Below are 19095 nucleotides of genomic sequence, written 5' to 3'. Positions count from 1 at the left end.
CAGAGCCAGCCAGCTCACTAACTTTCCCGACTCACCACCCCATGGACCAGAAACTCAAAAAGTTTGCTTTTCGTAGCTTTGCGAGCCCCTCCTGTAACTTCGTCTGTAGCCATCAGGGTCTGCTCAGCCTCTCTCACTCTCTCTCTTCCTCTTTCTTTCCCTTTTCTGCCTTTTTCTCCAACTCTCCCCTCTGAGTCCTGCTGGGCTCTCACACTTCTAATAGCGCGGAGTGGGGAGGGGGCCCCTTCAGGGCCTTCCTGACGGCCCACTCGCACTAAGCCTCAGCTGCTGCATTCCTCCACTGATAAGCCAGAAATAGTTCATGCTGCTGGGTTCTGTGTGTTTACTCTGCAGGGACAGAAAATCCAGCTTTTTAAACCTCTCTGTCCAAACAGCAGAGATAAGCGGGAGGCAAATTGAAAACACATCTCAGCTCTTTCCTAGAGGTGCCGCAACTTCTCCTCTGCACCAGGGGATGGTAAATTCTGGGGCAAGGGGAAAGGGGGAGGGGGCAATTTCAGCAGTAACAGGGAAAGCCAGTACCTCACAGAGAGCATTTTGCCACTAGAAAATGCAGCAGGCGAGCAGTGAGAAACAATGGTTTTCCCTTGCTCCCACTGCTCCTTCTGTGCTTCGTTTCCAGGCCCTTTCCCCAGGGACCTGGCAGGCAATGCACAGAAACATTCACTGGCAGCATTTCCAGCATGTGAGGCTGAGAACTAACCCCTTTGGACAAGAGAGAGAAACAGCAGGAGGCAGGGAGCTGGGAACAGGGAGGGACAACATGCGAGAGCAAGGGGAAAGAAAGAGTGGGAGAACAGCGGGGGGAAGGGGTGGGGGGCAGCATGGTGACTGCACAGCATCCGGCCTGCTTCCACGCTGCCCGCAGCCCCTCTGGGGATGCTTTGGTACCACCGTGACAGATCCATTAGCGGCTCCAGGTGACTGACAGATGCAGACTAATTATTAACACCAACAGCTGCTGTCAGAAACAGCAGCTTGCCGCTTAGCGCACAAAGCCCTGCATGACAGTGCGTCTCAGCTCAGGATGCTGCTGGGAACACAGAGCCCACCTGCCACCCAGGGGAAGGGGGCAGAAGCCGCCAGACCCCCCCTCCCGACCTAGACGGACATGGGCCAGTGTAGCGCCAGGCACGGGCAGCACGGCGGCCATTCCACAAGCAACAGCATGGCTCCTCCATAATGGCAGAGCAGGCAGCAGTGGCCTGCGGCACCGATCTGCTTACCAACAGCTCCCTGCCTGTCTGCGGCTTGCAAGGGGCTGATGCTTCCCAGCCTGCCTAACACAGCAACAGACGAGATGTTGCCAGGTTACTAGAGGGGTTTATTCTATTCCTCTGCTTGAAATTCTTGTCTAGGGGCTGTGACTTTACTGGCAAGACTGCAAACAGAAAAGAATCAGATATGAGACAAATAAATTTCTACCCTCAACCAGTAATAAAAACAAGCACAGAAGAGATGCCACGTTAGCCAGCGGCAAAAATCAAGCCATGAAGCTCATACGGCCTCTTGCACATAGCAATAACGGCAGCAACCTCCACTGGTTTTTAGGGTAGCCCCAATCCAAGTGCCACTGTGTGGCAACAGCCACAGGAGTCACATAAATCTCATGAGGGGGCATTGTTGGCAGCCCCTCCAAAGCAGTATGTTGAGTGGGGATGTGCAGCCTCGTCCAGGGACTGAACCACCCGACTTGGGCCAAAGGCAGACGTCACCTGGAGCCAAACCACCACGTGTCTGGTGGGCTTGGGAGCACCAGGCCAGCGGCTGGGCTCGAGCACAAGGGTCTTTTCCGACCTACAGGGTTCTAGGTGTCCGCGTGGCCAGCACAGTGGCACTGCATCTGTGCGGGTCGTTAGACCCCAGGAGCACACAGCAACGCTGGCTCCCACCTCGAGAGCCCCTTCCCCGGCTCCTAGCAGCCAACACGCGTGTGCTGCAGGGGACGCCTAATACCACGGCTGCCGCAGCGGCTCTCCTCGACGCGGGGACACCGGTGCAGGCTGCGCAGGTGCCGCCATTCCCGCTCCTCGGGGGAGCCGGGCGACCGCCCCCGCTGCGGCACAGCGGGGCTGGGAACCACCGGCCCGCTCAGCAGGCGGCGGCCCCGGCCCTCCGCCCGCCCGGCCTGCGCGCACGGCGCCGCGGAGCGGGGAAGGCGGGCGCGGGGCGCGGCTGAAGGCGGCGGCGGGGCGCGCAGTCCCCCCTCGCGTCCCCCCGCGCTCCTCCGCCAGCACCATCGGCACCGAATGGCAACGGCGCGCCCGGCACGGGCAGGGCGTACGCCAGCCACGGTCCCGGGCGCGCCGCGGGCGGGCAGAAGGCCGGGCCGCACCCCTGGGGCCAGGCCGAGCCGAGCCGAGCCGAGCCGAGCCGGGCCGGGGCGGGGCGGGCCGGGCGAAGCGGGCCGGCCGCAGTTCCCCCGGGCCCCGAACGCGGCGGCGCGCATGCCCGGCGCGGCTCCCGTGAAGGTCAGCCGTGGCCTAGCGGGGGACGCGCGGGCGGGGACGGCCGGACGCGCAGGCGGGAGCGGCCTTAACCCCTTCTGCGCCGGGGCCGCGGCTGGCCCCGCCCGCCCGGCGAGGCCGGTGCGCAGGGAGAGCCTCGGGGGAGGGGAGGGCAGGGCCGAGCCGGTGTCGCGCTGCGGGAGGGGGCGGCTGCGCCTGCCCGCGCTCCCCCACAGCCAGCGCCGGGTGCTAGGGGGGACGCCGCCACGGGCCGCCCCCACGCCAGGCAGGGCTGACCCCGAGCTTCCCGGGCCGGAGCCGGCAGACAAAGCGGCACCGGGTCCTTGGCGGGCGCTCCGCCAGTCACGTGACCGCACGTTCACTCGGCAGTAGTGGCCGGAGACTGGTGAGCGGAGACCGGCCCCGGCCCCGCTGCACCGTCGGAACGGCTTCTTGCAGAAGCGCCCTCGCACCGGGCACCCCCGGCCCCGCTGCACGGTCGGAACGGCCGCGCTGCGGCCGCGGGTGGAGACTGTTCTATTGTTATCTGGCCAGTCCCGGGTACAGCGGTGAGCCCCGGTTGCTCCCGGGGCCTCCATCAGCTGCCGGCTCTTCCTTGTGGGGCAGGAGGACACTTTAGGAAACGTTACTGATTTTCAGTTTAAGACCATACCACATGTATTGCACTCAGTCTGAAGGTTCTTAACAGGCATTATATTATATAAAGAGATTTCCTCTGAAAAACATCAAAGTACCAGGGCAGCCACTTGAGAACTAAGGAATGGCGTAAAAGTCAACAACAAAAAATACCATGTAACAATAAAACCTGGTGCTTATTTAGCATGACTGTAGTTCACCAAGTACTTTAGAGGTCAGCAGAAGTAGCTCTTTTCTTTTGCAAATGGCAAATAAGGTACAAATGGATGGAAGTGACTTTGCCCAACATCATCACCTAGTTGAGGAGGAACCTACCCCCTGCTCCCTGCAATGCCACCAGCGCTAATTCTCAACAGTTTTGAAATTGATGCAATATAGCATAGAAAATGTACTGGAAAACATATGGAAGATATCCCAAGTTTAAGGCTCTGCTTATTCTAAAGAAATGACTGCTTTTTCCCATGTTCATAATTATTCAATATTCTTATTAACAATAGGGATAATGAACTAGAGAACACACATATTAAATTTCCTAGCAACAAATGGTTTTGGGGGGTGGGGGTTACAGGTATGCTAGGAGACACGATTAAAATCCTGAGAAGCTGGGGATGTGGTCTGAAAAAAAGAGGACACAGTTCAACCAGAAATACTGCGAGGTTCCACATCAAGATAGAAATCAACAACTATAAAAACAGAAGATGGACGACAACTGGCTGAAGTGTATTTTTTTCATCAAAAATACTTGGGGATAAAATAGATCATAAATGGAATGTGATTTAACAGTACTACAGTGACACAAACCCAACCAACCAACCAAGGAGCAGTAAGTGAATGCTGCCCCACTTCTCTCATCCCCTTGGTGGCAGCATAAGCAGCAACAACCAGAGTCTTCCTTTCCTCCCCCACATTTTGTCTCTGTTTCTTCCCCTTCCCTTGTTCTCCCCAGGGCACAAGCAGTCCCAGCTCAACTTTTCCCTAAGGCTGCAAAGTTAAAATTTGCCATTATTTCTGAGGAACCCTTCCAAAGTAACCCTTCTGTTGTGGTATGAATTGTTAATGTCTCAGCCAGGCTGTCCTTTGCAGTCTGGGGCTCTGTACATCAGACAAAGTATTTGTGGGAGAAATCAAGATGGAACAGGGAAGAAGAGTAAGTGTGACAACAACTGTAAAGCCCAAAAAGAGAAAGAGAAAATAACAGTCTTCAGATATCCAAAAGGTTGCTGCAAATACAGGGAAGAGCTGCTCCCCATACACATTACAAGAAATAACGGATTGAAATTTCTCCCAGGAAGGTCAGTGTTAGATATTAAGGAAGAGTATGGCAGTAAAAATAGAGATGTACCAGAATGGTTTGTCCAGCAAGGATGGGAGTTTCTGCCACCAAAGATGTTTCAGGAACAGGTCAGACAAGCATCTGTCCAGGGTGATGTAGGCAGTATAGATTCTGACTGGGGGCAGAACAAGGGACTAGCTGATTCCCAGAGGTTCCTTTTGCTTTACTTCCCTATGGAAACTGCATGGAATTTCATAAGACAAATATAAGGCTTTTTTCTATCCAGAGTGGTTTCCCCTGACAGATTCCACAGATTTGATGCAAACACGTTTAAGCCAATCAAAAAGGTCCTTTATATTTTTTTATTTTGGGAAAAAATACACATCTGATTGCTACAACAATGTAAGAATAAGGAATCCACATACACAGATTGCTGCCAATTACCCTTTGAGATTTCCCAAGTATCATATAGCTTTTTTTATGCTGTGGCTTTTTGCTCCCTCCTTGATTCAGGAATCTTTGCATCACTGTCTCATAGACCTACCTTTTTAAGCTAAGCCTTTCCACTAACTTTTAAAAATCTATCTTCAATGAAGAAATATCATAAGCAATCTGTAGCAAGCACAAAGAAAGAAGACTTGAAATAAAGGCAAAAAAAAAAAAAAAAAAGAACAAAAGAAGGCAAAGTGTTTCTCTCTCTCTCTCTCTCCAGAAGTTCAAACATTATTCTGCAGAGATAGAGATATAATTACAGACTTACGACCTGATTATTTTAAAAGCAACCAAAGGCAACAGCAGGGATGCCAGAAGAAGGAGAAGATATGTTATACTATTGTCCACATCGCAGAAGGCAAAGGCAGGGGCTGGGAGAGTGAATCACCACCCACTGTAGAAGATCAGGTTCGAGACCATCTAAGGAACCTGAAAGTGCACAAGTCCATGGGACCTGATGAGATGCATCCGTGGGTCCTGAGGGAACTGGTGGATGAAGCGGCCAAGCCACTATCCATCATATCTGAGAAGTCGTGGCAGTCTGGTGAAGTTCCCTCTGACTGGAAAAGGGGAAACGTAACCCGCATTTTGAAAAAGGGAAATAAGGAAGACCTGGGAAACTACAGGCCAGTCAGTCCCACCTCTGTGCCCAGCAAGATCATGGAACAGATCCTCCTGGGAGCTACGCCAAGGCACATGGAAAAGGAGTTGATTGTGACAGCCAGCTCAGCTTCTCTAAGGGCAAGTCATGCCTGACAAATTTGGTGGCCTTCTATGACGGGATTACACCGTTGGTGGAGGAGGGAAGAGCAACTGACGTCACCTGCCTGGACTGGTTCAAAGCATTTGACACTCTCCACTGTCCCGCATGACATCCTTGTCTCTGGAGAGACACAGATTTGACAGATGGACCACTTGGTGGGTAAGGAATTGGCTGCATGACTGCACTCAAAGAGCTGTGGTCAATGGCCTGATGTCCAAGTGGAGATCCGTGACAAGTGGTGCTCCTCAGGGAACTGGCACCAGCACTGTTTAACAGTGACACAGACACTCGGATTGAGCACAAACTTCAGTGAGTTTGCCAACACCAAGCTGTGTGGTGTGGTCGACACTTACCCAACTCTGCACAGTTCTGTGTGACCTCATGGTAAGCAGTCTAGCCCTACTGTGCCTCTACCTTCACCTTTCCATCTTCACCAAACCTACTTTGCACAGCTTGTGCAGTGACATCTGTGCGTGGGTTCTCACATCTTCTTCGTAAAGAAGCAGAGCGCTACAGGCAGCAGTCCACAATGTTAATTTTCTACCCAAGGGCTACAGCAGAGCTGCAAAGTATGAGAAGTTAGTAGGAAGACTTTGATCCCAGAATAAGAACAGAGAAGACAGGAGATTGTGTTGGGAGTATGGACTTGTTTTTCAAAAGTGAAGGAATAGAGGTAATTCTTGGTGGGGATTCCTGGAGGAACACAGAAAAAGACTATCAGCAACTATCCCCAAACCTACTGCCTCCTCGCCCAAAAAGCGTATCTTCATGATACTTGGTGGTTAGAAGGATATCTTTGGGGTGTGTTTGATGAGAGCATCATAAAGGATTCACCTGCTATCACTAATTGACAAAACACAGATGGGGGAAACTGCTGGTCATCAAGTCTACTGTTGCAACGATGTCATACGTAACCCTTTCAGACATAAATCTATTGCACAGCACTTTAGACCTTGGTAGTCCTATGGGACAGCTGCTAAAAAACTTGAGTTCTTTGGATAATGGATTATGTTCTTTCAGTGTATCTGGGTACTTCTATTTATTCTTTTACCAACACTGCCCTTAATGGTGGTTCTTTGTATCTAATATTTATGCTTTGAAGCATTTATACAAACATCCTTTTCTCAGACTAAGCAAGGGAAACTGTTATTTGCTCTCTTAAAACTGAGCGCCAATTTCTCATCATTCCATCAGCCTTTTCCATGTCAGTCCCTGTTACTGTACCTATAGTCTCCAGAAGGCCATGTACTCATGTGGCACTAATACCTCTCTCACTGGCAGAAATGTCTACCAAACTCCGCTAGGCTCACAGATGCCTTCCACAATGTTAGGATAGAGATAACTCCTGTTCTCCTGCAAGTGGACTAATGTACTGGGCTGTTTCTCCTTCTTAATCACTGCTGTTACAAAAGCCTCCATCTTACAGTGCCGATTACTGTTAGGAGTCCCCAAGTGTGTGACTATGCACTATATTGTCATCAGATACTGTCTGATTTCTATTTGGGTAGTCTTCAGACCCATCCAGTTCTTCCCATATAATTTACCCTCTTCTGCTTCAAGAACACCTGTCTATTTTGCATCACCAACAAATCTAATCACTATGCTTCCTATTTTTGTGCTATGGACATTACTGAAAATATGAAATTACATCAATCCCAAGGCAAATCCTGAAAAAACTGCAATGTCTTTTGTGTCTTCTTTACTGAGCCCCTTACCTACCATGCAACTCTACTATTATCTGCCTTCTGAGTGCCAACTAAATTTTCAGATAGCACTGTTCAAAGGCTTCACTGGAGTCTAGATAAATAAGACATACACTGTTTGTGTAGAAAATCGGCTACCTGAGAAAGAGTAGGTTAGTAAACTTACGCTGTGTTTTTGTACCATCTACGTCCTCCTCATGCTCACTTACTTTCTCTTTCAAAAAAACCATTCTTGAGCCTTGCATGGACTTAGGATCAGACTAATGCAACTGCTTAAGAGTATTCTTGCCCTTCTGTATTACAGGAAAACCAACAGAATTTCTCATTTCCTTATCAGGAAAGAATTTTTTTCAAAGCCCATTTTTATTAATTAGTAATTATTTGATTAATTAATAATGCTAGGAATTATATCCTGTTTCGCTGAAAATCATTTGAAAACATCTATAGTTTAAGCAAATCAATTATAAGTAAATACTGACTGAAGGATGCATTAATATGCAAATCTATGTAAGAACTGAGAAATGGTCTTAGGAAAGCACTAGGAGACTGTAGAAAGCACGTAGCCAGAGAAGGAAAACAGAGCAATCTTGGCATAGACTGTCTAATAAATCCACCTCCCATTTCAACTAAACTGGTGGAACAATTAATAGGTGAAACCAACCACATCAGACTTAAGAGCAGAATGGAACTGAGAGCAACAAGTAATACTGGTGATGGTAAAAAACCTGCATTGCCAGACAAGCCCAAATGTCTTTTAAAATTATTTTATTTGTTGGTAATTACAACAATTACAAACAGATTACCCCCCAAAAAAGAAGTTAATCTCAAATGGTACATAATTACAGCAATTGTCAATGACTTTGGAAAATGGCAGCCAGTGGGAAACAGCAAATGTAACTTAAATGCAATGTAGTAAAACATCATTATATGCTTGAAATTCTTAACGTGAACATAATTAGTATGTAATTGCCAGGAAAAATAAAAATTACTGAAAGATTACAAACATATGACAAAAGCAAGTGGAAGGGAAGTGGCTACTAGGGACTCCAAAGATGGTTGTTATATCCAGAATGTTTTACCATCTTCAAAGATCTGAAAGAGGGAAGTAAAGACATGTTGATTAAATCCTCAAATGAGGAGATTTTGGAGATGTTTCACAGCCAGTCAGGATAAACAAAACAAAAAAAAGCAATGTTAGGCCTAAAATGTTAGACAGAAGATTTAGGCCGGAAAAACTCAAGCAGGTGGTGGAAGACAAATCCTGAGGTGAAAGAACTGTGCTATGTTTATAGCAGCAGGTAAGATGTTTTTCTCATCTTTTCAGGGTTCCATCCACCTAGTACATAAGTGCATGTATGAAATCACAGAAGTAGGGCAATGCCAGGCACAGCAACTGATGACACAGACACGACTGCAGCACTTGGGCTTCAGCTGGACAACAGGCTTTCAACTGAGGCTCTTTCTGAGCAACTGAGTGTTGCAGAAGTCAAGAAAGTCTGGCTCCAGCACAATACAGTGGTTTGTCTCCTCGTCTCTCACCAGAGCACGGGCACAGCAAGCTGGCAGATTACAGCTTAGAGCAACAAACTGCACTTGGCAATGGGGTCATGAAGTCGTCAAGTGTGCACAATAACACACTGCATATGCTTCCAGAAAAAAAACTTGTCTAAATGACAAGGCACATAAATGGTGGCACAAGTTCTTTGTTAAATTGGCTTCAAAACAAATGTAGAAGAAACATAGGCAGAAGAAACATTAGCTGAATCATTATGGCACTCAGCACTTTGCAAAATAAACAGAATTTACAGTGGTAAAACCCAAATAGTAGAGGGGTGCATTTGCAGGTGGATATGAACTGTGCGAGGGAGAAGAGATGTGCTGTATTTTATGTCATATTTTCTGTCACTTTTCACAATTCTTCCCGTTCTTGGTACTCAGTCGTTTCTAGGGCCTGAGAGTACTAGGAGGTACAGATGAAAAACAATGTAGTCTCTGGCCCTTGCAATTTACAAATTAAACTAACAGATGGAAATAGGAAGAGCACAATGGAACAGAGAGAGTACTAGTCACCCTGACAGGCAGCAGACTTGGCACACCAGCTGTCTAGCTACACTTATTTTGAGTAGCCACCAAATTCTTACTGTGTGCACCCCACCATTGACACCTGTCTTCTGATCAATTTATACCCAGCCTGCAACTTGAAACCATAGAAACAATGTACTTATGGGGGATTTTGACTACCCTGCTCTCTCTTGGGAAGTAAGTATGCTTCATTCTTCAAAGAGATTTCCTAGCACTCCGATGCTACAACCAAACTAGTACATGCCTGTATGATACAGCAACACTAGATGCTAATTATAAATATGATGCCAAATAATAAGACATAAATCTCTGCTAAGGTTATGGAGAGAAAGACTTTCTAAATGGTTAGTTATAAGCCTAAGATATTAAGAAAATTAGAAAATTATTTCTTCAAATTCCTTTAGTTAAGATCTGCGGTATTAATCTGGAGTAAGATATTCACCTAGCCTAAAAAAGCATAAAACAAACATAAAAAATTAGTGAAAAGTCTATGTAATAGAAGGTCGATCGCAAATGTTCCAACCATAAGAAATACAGGGAGCAGAATACTGGGGAAAAATAATTCCAAATAAAAAAAAGGCTTGCCACATTCCTGCTCTTGAGAAAAGCTTCTTTTGTCTATAACAGAACTGATTCCTTTCCTACTGCATCTGACCTATAACAACCCTTCCACTTAGCTGATTTTGTCAGTTACCCTTGGTTTTCCCCCCAATTTCTTCACCTCCTGCTATTTGAGTCAACCCTTCCCTTCCCTAGTGAGAGTCCAGCGCCACTGTACATCTCACCACTGCAATTCTGTCTTTTTCTGAATTTCACAAATACATTTTTACTCTGATTAAATCCACTTGGAACGCTGCTGGCAAAAATGTGCTCTGAAACTGTCTGAAATGGCAAAAACAGGAGTCAGAAGGTGCCTGCTTCTTCTGTATCCCTGTCTTACTCATTTGCTGATTCTACCCCACCCTACAACAGCTTTGCCACACATTTATAATGCCACTGAACTCCAGTATACCTTGCCTCTTCTGCAGTGCTGCAAGAAATCAACAATCACAATTCCTCATGAGAAATAATTTAATCAAGAATCCCTTACAGCCCTATATACTCTTCTCCTTGTTAAGGCCTTAGTTTAAGGCTTAGCATTGTTCTTTCCTGTTTCCCTCTTTATATGTTAACTCTGTTCATCTATCGAAGGACCAGTTCTGTGAACCCCCTTGCATGCTTATGGGACACAGTTCTCTGACATTTCAAACCAGAAAAAACCCTGAAGACGACCTTCAGAAAATGGCTGTTCTGTCTAGCAGCTGGTGAAGAACAGATCACATACACATAAAATGGTTGATAGACTGTCTTTCAGCTGCTGATCCTGTTGCAGTCTCCCAAAATAAAAATGGTTAGGATCCTTCCTGCAGCAAAGCATCCGAGAGAGCAGAAATCAGTCAAATGCTCTTCCATTCATTTGCTTTTGACTAAAGGACAGAAGATGCTCTCTTAAGACAGGAAGATGTGACGTATCCTCTTGATTCCTATAGCAATAGTGCAGTATCTGCTCCTAGACTGACAGGCCACCTCTCCTCACAGAAAGCTGCGCAACTGTTAGTGCTGCTCGATCTAACCCCTTTCCTATCCTCAACATGCACTGAATTCTAAGGTAGCTGACAACGGGCAGACTGGACTGCTGCGATGGACGAATACAAGCTCTTTAGGAAGGGCAGCCTGCGGAAGCAAGGAGGGGGAGTTGCCCTTTAGCCGAGTGTGCAGCTAGAGTGCTCACAGCTCCACCTTGGGATGGACTGTGAAGCAGCTGAGAGCTTATGGGTCAGAATTAGCAGGCAGACCAGCACAGGTAGTGTTGGGGTGGGTGTCTGCTACAGGCCACCTGCTGAGGAAGAAGTAGATGACATCTCAAGACAGCAGGAGAAAATTCTCATGTTCACAGGCTCTGGTTCTCATGGGGGACTTCAGCCACCCCAGTATCAGCTGAAGGGATGACAGAACAGGGCACAGCAATCTAGGAGGCTTCTGGGGCACACTGAATACCTAACCCAAGTGACTGAGGAGCAGAGAAGGAGAGGCGCTCTACTGGACCTGATTCTTATAAACAAGGGAGAACTAGTCAAGAATGTGAAGGTCAGGGCAGCCTTGGCTGGGCCATGAGATGGAGGATTTCAGGAACATGAGATGGTGGAGCAAGGCAGAAAACAGGGTCACAGCCCCAGGCTTCAGAAGAGCAGATTTTGGCCTGTTCAGGGATCTGCTTGGAAGAACCCAATGAGTTATGGCCTAGGGAAGAAGAGGGTGCCAGGAGAGCTGGTTGATTTTCAAGGATCGCCTCCTCCAAATTCAAGACTTTCATCTCAACAGGCAGGAAATCAAGCAAAAGCAGCAGGAGGCCTGCAGGCACGAACAAGGAGCTGCTGACTTGAGCACAAGCATTGCAAAGAAGCATACAAGAGGCAGAGGCAGGGATAGGTGACCCAAGAGGAATACAGAGACAGTGTCCAAGCACGCAGGGATGTGATTAGGATAACAAAAGCAAACCTGGACTTGAATCTGGCAAGAAACATGAAAAGCAGACAAAAAGCTTTTTACAAGTATGTCAGCAGCAAAAGAGAGACATGGGAAAACGTGGGGTTACTGCTGAATGGGAAAAGGGACTTGCTGAGAAAGAACACAGAAAAGGTTGAAATACTGAATGCCTTCTTTGCCTCCTCCTTTACTAGCAATATCAGCCATCAGGAATCCCAGGCTCCTGAGACCAGTAAGAAAGTCTGGAGCGAGGAAGACTTGCACCTCAGTTGAAGAGGACAAAGTTAGGGAACACTTAAACTGGACATACAGCAGTCCATGGGACCCAACAGGATGTACCCCCAAGTGTTATGGGAGTTAGTCAACGTGATTGTGAGACACCTCTGAATTATCTCCAAAAACTCATGGACACTGGGAGAGCTCTTGAGGACTGGAAGAAATGAAATGTCACTTCTATCTTCAAGAAGAGGAAGAAGGAGGAACTCCCCTCACACTCACCTCAGTCCTAGGAGAGGTAATGAAGCATATCCTCCTGGAAACCATTTCCAACAGATGAAGCACAAGAAGGTGACTGAGAGCAGTCAACACAAATTTGTGAAGGAGAAATTGTACTCATGCACCAGGCCAGGCAGGGGGTGACTGGCTGGAAATCAGCTTTGCAGAAAAAGACTAAAGGGTCTTGGTGAGCAACAAATTGAACATCAGCCAGCTATGTTCCCTTGCAGCACAGGTGGTCAACAACATCCTGAGCTGAATTAGTAAGAACCTTACCAGCCAGTCAAGGGAGGTGATCCTTCCCTACTTGCCACTGGTGAGACCGCATCTGGAGTGCTCTGTCCAGTTCTGAGCTCCTCCGTACAAGGCAGTACAAGTACATCGCCGTACTGGAGTGAGTCCTCACAAATACAGTTAAGGGGCTGGAGCATCTATCATAATGAGGCAAGGCTGAGAGAGCTGGGGGTTTTTTAGCATGGAGATGAGAAGGCTCAAGGGGTATCTTACCAATGTGCATAAATACCTGATGGCAGGGTGTAAAGAAGATGTCACTCAATGGCACCCAGTGACAGCACCAGAGGCAACTGGCACAGAATGAAATACAGGAGATTTCATTTACACCCAAGAAAACCTTTTTTACTGTGAACAGATGAATGGAGTTTTTTTAGTTAGAACAGGCTGCCCAGACAGCAACTCAGCTCTGTCCATGAAGATATGCAAAACTTCACTGAACTTGGTACTCAACAAGTTCCTCTAGCTGACCCAACTTCAAGGAGGGAGGCTGGACCACATCTCCAGAGGTCCCTTTCAACCTCAACCATTCTATGATTTTATTATTTTACTCAGGTAAGACTAAAGCATTACAAAAGTAACTCAAACACATACCCAATCAACATGCAGCAGATTCACATGAAGAACCATGAAATGGAGACTGACAGCAGAAACAAGGCAATGACAAAACACTTGGAACGCCCTCACCTGGTAATATATATGCAGACCTAGCTGCTGTCTCTTTAAAAGCACAGCAAGATTATAGGGTACAGAGGCAGGGAAAAGAATCGGGGGTGAGAGAGGCCAGTTCAGGAGCAGTGATTGAAAATGCTAGGGTTTTTTTACCTCAGAAGGTAGGTGTTAGGGGGCAAAACAGCAGGATAATGAGGGTAAATAATGCACTTCATTTACTATCCCTTAATGCAGGAGTAGTAGGAAGAAGCTGCTGGAATGAAAAGCAGGCTGTTGAAAAAAAACTTTTAAACAAAAGAACACACACACTGCTTAGTAATATGTATACATAATACATACAAATCCATACAACATGCCACTTCTAAAATAATTTTCCAAGTCCATCACTTTGAAATGTTCCACTAGTGCTTCTGATTTCCACACCTCCTATTTAAACAACCGAAAAGATCAAACTATGCTTGGATCCTACTTCTGGTTCCTGCTAAATATAAGTTTTCTTCCTTAGAAGAGCATCACAATGAGTTTAGAAGTAGTGACTATTATATGTAATTTATTTACTGTGTTAGCAGTTTCTCATTTGGTGGATCTAGTGCAGGTATACCTGTTGGTGCTTCTACATCCTTTCAGACATCAGAAAGGACTGCTGAGATTCAGACTCCCTGCATACCCTTTGGTTTCCGTTTCTCAGATTTGTCTGCCCACTCCTCTGAAAGAATTAGCATCAGAAACTCTCTGAAGCCTCTCTGGCTAGCAAGAATACTGCTTTCCTTATGAAGAGCTGCAAAGGAGACTTCAAAGCTGGCAATTAGTGACTTGAGGAAGGAACTTCTCACATGGGAAAAACAAGCACACCATTAACCTGTTTTATGCAGGGAGCCAGGAACAGCACCACACTATTTGCAGCTCACCCCTCCTCGTCAGCTGCAGGATCAGAGCACCTGAATGTGCCAACAGCCTCTGCTTCAGGTACGAGCAACAAAGAGCCTGGATCCTGTGCTGTTGAGCTTCGAACAGAATCTTGCCTGTGAAGCCTTCACAGTACATTTCCATGGGAACAGACACATGCCTTTCTTGTTGCCGAGGAGACAGTCACTGTTTTTTTAGACTGGTGAACATTGTGCCCGAAGTGTTTCAGCATCTTTAAGATCACAAGGAGCTTTACACAGGCATAATCAGTCGTGTCCCCCGTAGTTAGACATGTCAATCATTCTTTCTCCCCATTCCTGTTTTTCAGAACACGTTTCAAGCATTTTGATATAATACGTCAAATTATTCCTAACATCTGGTTTGGATATCAACATCTAAAACTACATCGTCAACTGAAACACCTCTGCATGCCTGGAAGTCTTGTCTACTATTCTGTAACTCTTCCGATTCACTGACCTAACTGGCAGTAAAACTAATCCCTTCCTCTCCATGGTTTTCCTGTGGTATTCATCTATCTGTACTTCAAGAAAAGCTGGTTAGCAAAGCCAGTGTCCACCTCTCTGTCTTCTCCCCCTTCCACTATGTTCAAATAGCAAATATGTCTGTAAAATTGAAGGGGCTCCACGACCTCGAGGCCTCAGGGTAGCGGTGGTGTTGGACCGCAGCACCTGCATAAAGGAGGCAGCGGTGGATTCCTGCAACACTTCTGAGCTCTGCTGTTAAGTGGCCAGGTGGTTCAGTGGAGCCACGGTCAGCAGACACCATTTCCTGCTGCACCAGTGTGGCAGCCTTCACCAGCTCACTGACAGCAGCTCTGCAGTGCAGGAGCTCGGTGTAGGCGGGATCTGTGCTGCTGCCACACAGGAGCAGCCCTGCAAGCTTACCAAGACATCCTCAAGCTGCTGCAGAGGAGCAAAGGTAGTTCCCTGGGCTGCAGGAAGCAGTGGCCACCAGACTGCTGGTACCACCAGCTCTCTTTTTAGGTTCTCCCTTGCACAACTTCTTCACCATCCTTTCTGAAAAAAATGCACTGCTAGTTGAGATTTGCAATTTTGGGAGGGAGTGGCAACTGAAACAGGGGCCCAAACTCCTGTGTATGTGATGTGGGGAAGGAGAGACAGCGAGAGACTATGCTCAAAGAGGTGATGGATGGAGCCTCCCATAATGGGGGAGCCTGGAAGCTTGGCATTTCTGGCAACAGAAGGGCCCCTTCTCCACCCTTATATCTGAATTTACAGAATGAGTGCAGTGCCCTAATAGTGAAGGGAAATGAGGTCCAGTCACTAATCATAGAATCATTGAGGTTGGAAAAAAAACTTTAAGATTATCAAGTCCAACATAACCCTAACATCACCACCACTAAACCATGCCCCTAAGTGCCACATCTACAGTTCCTTTAAATACCCCAGGGATGGTGACTCCACCAGTTCCCTGGGCAGCCTGTTCCAGTGCTTAGCATCTTCCTCTCGTCCCATCAGTTGTTACTTGGGAGAAGAGACCGACCCCCACCTCACTACACCCCCCTTTCAGGCAGCTACAGAGAGTGAGGTCTCCCCTGAACCCCCTTCCCTCCAGGCTGAACCCCCTCCCAGCTTGCCCCACCAGGCTGTGCCCCAGCCCCTTCCCCAGCCCCCTGCCTGGCTCTGGACACGCTCCAGCCCCTCAGGGTCTGGCTGGTGCTGAGGGGCCCAAACCGAGCCCAGCATCCAAGGGGCAGCCCCCCCAGTGCCCAGCGCAGGGGGACGGGCACTGCCCCGACCCTGCTGGCCACGCCATGTCTGACACCAGCCAGGGCGCTGCTGGCCCCCTTGGCCACCTGGGCATGGGGGGGCTCGTGCCCAGCTGCTGCCGCCCAGCCCCCCAGGCCTTTTCCTAACGAGCAGTTCCCAGCCCCCTGTCCCCAGCCCACAGCTGCTGGGGGCTGGTGTGACCCCTGAGCAGGGCCTGGCACTAAGCTTTGTTGAACCTCATACAAGTGGCCTTGGCCCATCGATCCAGCCTGCCCAGATGCCTCTGCAAAGCCTGCCTGCCCACCAGCAAGTCAACACTCCCACCCAACTTGATGTTGTTTGCAAACTGACTGAGGGTGCACTTGATCCCCTAATCCAGACTATTGATAAAGATATTAAATAAGAACTGTCCCCAATATCAAGCCCTTGAGAACACCACATGTGACCAGCTGCCAACCGAATTTATCTCCATTCACCGCTACTCTTTGGGCTTGGCCATCCAGCCAGTTTTTTACCCAGCAAAAAGTACACTCACCCAAGCCATGAGCAGCCAGTGTCTCCAGGTGATGGTGTGGGAGATTGTGTCAAAGACTTTACTACGGTCCATGCAGACAATGTCCACAGCCTTTCTGTCATCCACTAAGCAGGTCACCTTGTCATAGAAGGAGATCAGGTCAGTCAAGCAGGACCTGCCTTTCATGAACCCACGCTGGCTGGGCCTGATTGCCTGGTCATCCTGGATGTGCCATGTGCTGGCACTTGGGATGATCTGCTCCGTAACCTTCCGCGGCACCAAAGTCAGGCTGACAAGCCTGTGCTTACTTCCCCAGATCCATCCTTCTGGCCCTTCTTGTAGATGGGTGTCACATTGGCTAGCCCCGAGTCACTGGGGACCTCCCAGAGAAATGACAGAAAGTGCCTCAGCAAGAAGTGCCCCAGCTCCCTCAGTACGCTCAGGTGGATCCCATCCAGCCCCATAGACTGGTGTGTGCCTAAGTGGTGTGGCAGGTCACTGACCATTTTGCCTTGGATTATAGGGGTTTCACTGTACTCCCTGTCCCCGTCTCCCAGCTCAGGGGGCTGGGTGCCCAGAGAACAACTGATCTCACTGTTAAAGACCGAAGCAAAGTCGGCATTAAGTACCTCAGACTTTTCCTCATCCTTTGTCACTGTTTTTCGCCCACATTGAATAAAGGATGGAGATTCTCCTTTTGTTGCTGATGTATTTATAGAAAATTCTTTTATTGCCTTCTACAGCAGTAGCTAGGTTAAGTTCTAGCTGGGCTTCAGCCCTTCTAATCTACTTCCTGCATACTTTCACAATATCCTTGCAGTCCTCCTGAGTTTCCTGCCCCTTCCTCCAAAGGTCACACACACTCTTTTTTTCCCCCAAGTTCCAGCCAAAGATCTCTGTTCAGCCAGGTTGGTCTTCTTGCCCACCAGCTCGTCCTTCAGCACATGCGGATGGCCTGCTCCTGTGCCTTGAAGATATTCTTCCTGAAGGATGTTCAGCCTTCCTGGACCCCTTGGCCCTTCACAACTGCCTCCCAAGGGACTCTGTCAACTTGTCTCCTAAATAGGCCAAAGTCTGCCTTCAGGGAGTCCAAGGCAGCAGTTCTTCTGGCTTCCCTCCTTATTTCTCAAAAAATTGAAAACCATAATTTCACAATCGCTATGCTCAAGAGATTCTCCAACCCACCATGCTTCTGTGATTGCAACCATATCATAGTTTTCCAGCTGCACAATGGCTTCCAACTCCTCCTGTTTGTGGCCCATGCTGTGGAAATTGGTGTAGATACACTTCAGTTGGACTATTGATCCTGCCACCTTTTTGGGGGGAGAAGCCCCAATTCCTGTGTGACTGTTCTCAGGAGCTTCTGTGGTTTCTAACATCAATAACCCTTGTGCCTTTGCTGCTGCATGGATCTCCGTGTCCTGCCTCCACCAAGATGGCAGACCTCACTAGGGACCTCGCTAGCACACCCTCAAATGCTGACTGCCCTGAGGCTTATCTCTACCAAGCCTGGGTTTATCCCTTTCTCCCTTTAAATCTAGTTTAGGCCTCTTTCAATGATCCCTGCTAACTCCTGCACAAAGATCCTTTTCCCCCTTTGGGACAGGCGTACCCCATCTGTCACCAGCAGGCCTGGTGTCATGTAGACTGACCCATGATCAAAAAACCCAAAATTCTGCTGGTGACACCAGGCTGGGAGCCAGGTATTGATCTGCTGCCTCTTCTTGTTTCTTTCCTCATCACTCCCTGCAACTGGAAGGACAGAGAAGAACATTGCTTGTGCTCCTGATCCCTTAACCAGTCATCCCAAGGCCCTGGAGTCTCCCTTGATTGCCCCTGGACTTCCTGTTGCAACTTCATTGCTGCCTACCTGAAAAATCAGTAACAGATAATAACCTGAAGGCTGCAGCAGGGTAGGCAGCTTTCCACTCACACCACCAGCCCAGGCCCCAGGGAAGCAGCAGCCTGCCCTAGTGGCTTCAGTTTGTGTATTGGGCCTTCTGTCCCCTGCAGGGGAGTCTCCTATGACAGTGACCCATCTTTTTTTCTTTACGGAAGCGGTTTGGATGGAGGGCATAGACTGACTTAACCTTGGTGACACCTCCAGCCTAGAGGAACCATCATCTTTGACACAGTGTAGTCCTGCTTGCAGAGCCTCATGCCTATCGTGCCAGGGTGGGGCAGCCACAGAGAGGACAAACCTGCTGCGCTGGGCAGACACTTGTCACCATCGCCCCCCATCCCTTAAGCTTAGCCCCTGTATGGGCTAAACCCTGCATTAACACCCGGAGAACACGGCAAGTGGCTCTTCTGCAGGGGGTGGAGGCAACTGTCTGCCAGCCAGGTGCTGTCATGGGAGATCTGCTGCTTACTAGGGACCTTGGTCCAGGTTGTTGCAGGGAGACTGCTGAGACTTGTCCGGGCCTTAAACCATCGCCCCCTGCTGCTCATCCACATGGTGACCACCACCACTACCTAGGAAGCCCTGCAGCAAACCAGGAG

At 48.4% G+C, this 19095-nt stretch overlaps 1 protein-coding gene across 7 annotated transcripts in view; it reads right to left on the bottom strand.

Annotated features, from left to right (window-relative positions):
- SMARCD3 (SWI/SNF related, matrix associated, actin dependent regulator of chromatin, subfamily d, member 3) overlaps positions 1 to 19095 on the bottom strand; it is a 111363-nt gene that overhangs the window by 72994 nt on the left and 19274 nt on the right. For 2 of the 7 annotated variants that reach the window (XM_040590786.1, XM_040590793.1), the window contains exon 1: positions 36 to 230. The exons of 4 other annotated variants lie outside the window; for them this stretch is intronic. In XM_040590786.1, the coding sequence (XP_040446720.1) occupies positions 36 to 113 (78 nt within the window). In that variant the 5' untranslated portion in view covers positions 114 to 230. Of the gene's footprint in view, positions 1 to 35; positions 231 to 19095 lie in introns of those variants that run through there. One more of the 7 variants, XM_040590791.1, reaches the window with a different exon arrangement.

Source organism: Falco naumanni, chromosome 4 (genome assembly GCF_017639655.2).
Source record: "Falco naumanni isolate bFalNau1 chromosome 4, bFalNau1.pat, whole genome shotgun sequence".
NCBI lineage: Eukaryota > Metazoa > Chordata > Aves > Falconiformes > Falconidae > Falco > Falco naumanni.
This window is presented reverse-complemented; position numbering and strand designations above follow the sequence as displayed.